Consider the following 4,777-nt stretch of genomic DNA (forward strand, 5'->3'; position numbering starts at 1 on the left):
AGGACAAGGGACCAAGGACCATAAGAGGGTCTCAAGTCCTTGGCTTGCTCTGAGGTGCTGACCTGAGGTGCACTGTGCCCTATGTGCTCATGCCCACAGACCCCTTGACTGTGGGCTGACATGAGTCTAGGCGGGATGAGATGCGACGGGATCAGATGTGATGGACTAACCAGAGCCAACACAGGCAATATATGGGGAGAGGTAGGAAAGGAGCCCCTTGCCGGGCGCTGACCTGCTTGTGACCTACAACACGGACCGTGACATCTGCGTGAACCCGGCCGGCAACTGCGCCAAGTTCACTGTCTATCAAAATAACGAGATACGGTGGCCTGAGCACCGATAATTGCCACAGGAAGGCTTTATTATCTCCCCAGCTGTGTATTCCCCAGCCATCGGCTCGAAAAGAATCAAATGGTAAAGAGTGAAAGGGATAATTAAAAACATCTTGGAAGAGGGTCAGAAAATTAACAGCCTAATATGAACAAACTTTGATTACAAGTAACAATTATTACACTTCGTTTGTAAATGCTTGTGTTTATCTGCAAACAAAATCAGTTTCAAGTCTTTTATCAGTTTTGTTTTTTTTTTTTTTAACTAGATTCATGTTACATTTTTCAGCGGGTGGCTACAGGGCTTGTTAGCGTTCAGGGTAATTTTTAAGTGCGCTGCTGGAGGAGCCCCGGCCCTACCGCACCCGGTGCTGGGTGCTGCAAGCCCAGCCCTGCCTGTGGTGGGAGCCTGCGTGGCCTGCGGGTCACAGCCACCAGGCCAGTAGCTCTTGCTAATTGAAGTTAGTCATTGCCACTTGCAGCCACCACCTGATTGCATCTCTGATAGCCAGAAAAATTCACCTTTCAGGACAAGGTCGGGAGGGGCAGAGGCTCTGGTTCACTACGGGGTCGACCTGCCAACAGCACTTAACTCAGCCCCGCGGTTCAACCTCTTCTAGATTTGACCTGTCACATTTGGAAGCCACATTTCTGCCCCAGGTAGCACTGTGCTCGCTGCGCAGCCCTGACAGCTTACGGCTGCACACGCCCTGCTGCAGTGCCCCGGCACGGACCTGCAAGGGGGACTGGCCAAGGCAAGGTCATTTGTAGCCTGGCATTGGAGCAGGATGATGACAAAAGATTCAGGGGATGGCGGAGCTCCCCTGAGCCTTGCCAAAGGGACTCTGTCCTCATGCCACATTTCTGCCCTCACAGGTGAGGCTGCTGCTGGTTCTTCACCCAGAGCACACCATGTCACCAGGCCCAGGAGGGACAAGGTCTGTCCCCTCATTTCCCCCACTGCTTCCACACAGGACATATGACAGTGGGGAACAGAGGTGAATCTGAAAGGAGCTTATAAACACATTGCAGTGGGGCAAGGATCTGGGCTCAGCTCTGTTCTGAGTGCAGAAGCAACAGGACTCCATTTTGCATGGCAGAGAAATACCCTGTGTTTCAGCAAGGCAGGTGGTACTCAAAAGCCACCTAAAAAGGTGCCCTCAGCAACCAGGCTTAGTTCCAGGTACCACCCCCTGGGTGGACCCACAGAGCTGCTGTCCTGGCACTCTCCCTGTCAGCTAAGCTGCGGGAGGTGACGTGGTCAGGCTGGCCTGTGTCACCTTGCAAATGCCCCCTCTGCAATGTGAACAGCATCATCAGGAACAGGGGACTTTCTACCACAAATCAGACATATTCAGAAATGTCCATTTTCCAAATATTTATTCCCCAAAGCCCCCCCTGCTGCTTCAGTCTGATCCCTCGGTCAGGCTGCAGCTGGGGAGTGCGTCCTGTGGGGAACTCAGAGGGGGGCTTCATGGCAGACCCCGAGCAGCAGCACAGTGCTCAGACACAACATACACAGCTACTACTACTGGGTGAATGAGACATGTCCTCTTTGTGCCAGCTCTAATAGGAAGTACAGGAATGAGATTAAATATTTACAATAAAAACCACTTTACACCCTATTATTCTAGCTACAACTGATGCCGTAGATTGAGCAGCCCTGGCTTGTGTTTTCCTGCAGACCCCCCGCCTAATCTTCCCTCTTCATTCATCTAAAAAGCTACAGTGTGCAAGATGTCTGTCCTGCCTCTCCTATAACACACCCTCAGGAGATAACCCTGGGACAGAAAAGCTCTGGGAGCCTTAGCTCTCAGGCTGAGAGTTTTGCTCCCCATCCCCTGTAGCTGGAGACCTGTGTGGGGCAGGGGCAGGCTGAGCCCCCAAGGGGGGTTGTCTCTGCCAGCAGTTTCAGCAGGTTTTGCCCCCAGGCTGGGGCTGAGGCTCACCCCCATGCTCAGGAGCAGGACTCTGCAGGACCCCCTCTATACCAGCTTGCACACCAGGAGGGGAAAAATAAAAAGACCTTTAGGGTTTTGCTCTGCAGTGACCCAGTGTCATACCCAGCCTGGGACAGAAGAGACCTGCTCCCAGCAGCAATGGCGGGACACCGATGCCAGGGCTGAGGGGTACAGCATACCCCTGACTCAGGCCTTGCTGCCGTGGCTGGGCTGCAAGGGGTGGAAGTAGAGCTGCAGCCCATCGTCGATGGGGTGCACGATGGGCACGGTCTGCATGGCGGGATAGCCGGGGGTTGCCAGCTCCCAGCGGGCTGTGCTGACCAGCTCAATGGCCAGCAACTTGAGGATAGCTTGTGCCAGCTCCTTGCCAATACAGCTCCGTGCTCCACCACCAAATGGGATGTAATGGAAGCGGCCCACGGCCTCCGTCCGGGCAGCACTGAAGCGGTCTGGGTCGAAGCTGCTGGGGGGGCTCTGGTAGATGGCTGCTGTCTCATGTGTGTCACGGATGCTGTACATGACACTCCAGCCTTTGGGGATCTGGTAGCCCTGGGTGGGGAGAGAAGAGGGAAGGAGAGGAGCATTACGTATCTGTGCAGCCAGCTGTGCTAGTGGAGGGTGAGCAGAGGGTTCCTGGGGACAGCCCCACCACATTGCCCAACTGCTCTGCAGCTTCTTTTCTCGACCCACAGAGGTTGCTGGGTGCCACCTTCCCCTGAGCTACACTGCCCGGCACCACCACTGTGCCAGGCACTGAGCTTGCAGGCAGTGGCAGGCAGCAGCTCCCTAGCAGTCCGCTGGCATGCGGGGCACTTACATCCAGCTCGAAAGTCTGCAGTGCTGTCCTGTAGCCTCCGGAGACAGGGGGCAGCACCCGCAGCACCTCCTTAATCACACAGTCCAGGTAGTGTAGGCGGCTCAGCTTCTCCAGGCTGATGTCCGAGGGGCAGCAGCAGCTCTGCCCTTCCGGTGCCAGGAGCTGGGGGCCAGCACAGGGGAGGGTGGGCTCCAGCGGGGCACAGGGCTGGAGGGAACCTTCCTCTGTGGGGCCGCGGGGCTGCCTCTGGTCCTCACGAGCATCTTTGGCTATGGGGCAGAGAAGTGGCTTCTCGCTGTCCTTGCTCTGGGTGGTCAGGGTGTCCGGGCTGGGTCCTCCAGGACAGCACTTACACTGTTGGTACAGCTCGTGGGACATCAGCTCCTGCCTTATTTTTTCAATCACTGAGGGGTGCTTCAGTAGCAGGAGGATCAGAGAGGTGCTGGCACTAGCCGTGGTGAAAAAAGCAGCAAATATGAGCTCAATTGCTGACTCCTGGGAGAGGAAGGAAGGTGACAAGTTTGAATGCCATTTTAAACTGGTTGTGATTCAGATTGTGCCTGAGTCTTTGCAATGTTTAAAAGCTTCAATAATTTTTACTATGCAAACTTCTTGTACCATTATGTTTTTTTTCAGGGATTTAATGAATAAGCTCAGTTTAAGACCCCTTTATTACCAATATAATGGCAGAAAATTTCAAACCCTGATCCTGATTTGGAGGTGATCTGAAGTCTGGAGAACAGCAAGACTCTTGTCTTAGTATTCCTTGTTAACATTTTCTTCCTTAATATTACAACATTCTGCAAATCCAAATAGATGCTGATATTCTTTAAATGTTTTCTTTATTTTTACCTGGAGTCTTTTATATGTGGGAACTTTTTGCAAGGTGTTCATATTATTTTAGATTTTGTTTTTATAAAGAATGTGAAACTAAGTGCTCTCCGGGGAGTGTAAACACTTTCACAGTGTAAGTCTAAAGTCATACATGCATTTCTCTGTTTCCTTTTTTATTTTTGAGTCAAGTTTGCAAGGCCTTTATGTTTGGAGAAAAAAAAAATCATATACTTAATTTCATTTTGTCTGGACATCTGGGGGCACATCCTCAGCTGTTGTAAATCATGACAACATAACCTATGTTAGGCACTGCTGCTGTATGATTTATCCCTGTAGTTAAATGGTCTGTCACTATTGTGTAATTTAGGCATCTTGGAGCTAGCTTTAAACAAGCTGTCCCAAGAAATGGTAGCAGCATAGCTGCAGTAATATGGGGCTCAGTGTGGGTTAATTGCTAAAATATTTGCCCAACTTCTTGAGCAGGTTTTACAACCCCTGCTAATCTCCTCTATGCAGCTGTATCTTGACAGTTTAGATGCTGGCTGCAGACCAGTTTCAGGTGAGCTCTGGTATGATTATGCAGCTTTGCCTGCTCAGCAGTGGTGGGTGTGGGCACACACGAGGACTGTGGTTGCTTATTTGGGGCTTGACCAGCTCCTGCACACCCAGCCCCTTACCCTTCTTGTTATGCTGGATCCAGGAACTGATCTTGCTAAAAATTATCTACCAAAACCTAATTGTTTCTCAGGTCAGACCAGGTGCTCACTTCAGCAACCTGCATGAATGTTTCTTGTGCTGGGGTGCTGCAGCAGTTGTAGAGGAGGCAGGAAGAGGAT

The 4,777-nt window shown here is 51.6% G+C and overlaps 1 protein-coding gene across 3 annotated transcripts in view; it reads right to left on the bottom strand.

Moving 5' to 3' along the window:
* Positions 1–1,603: 1,603 nt before the first annotated feature.
* Positions 1,604–4,777, bottom strand: part of LOC113481447 (cytochrome P450 26C1) — a 9,291-nt gene continuing 6,117 nt past the window's right edge. For all 3 annotated transcript variants that reach the window (XM_026851091.1, XM_026851090.1, XM_026851089.1), the window contains 2 exons: positions 3,108–3,602; positions 1,604–2,839 (listed from right to left, as the gene is read on the bottom strand). In XM_026851091.1, coding sequence (XP_026706892.1) covers positions 2,477–2,839; positions 3,108–3,602 — 858 coding nt within the window. In that variant the 3' untranslated portion in view covers positions 1,604–2,476. The remainder of the gene's footprint in view (positions 2,840–3,107; positions 3,603–4,777) is intronic.

Source organism: Athene cunicularia, assembly GCF_003259725.1.
Source record: "Athene cunicularia isolate RWA chromosome 6 unlocalized genomic scaffold, athCun1 chr6_part1, whole genome shotgun sequence".
Taxonomy (NCBI): Eukaryota; Metazoa; Chordata; class Aves; order Strigiformes; family Strigidae; genus Athene; species Athene cunicularia.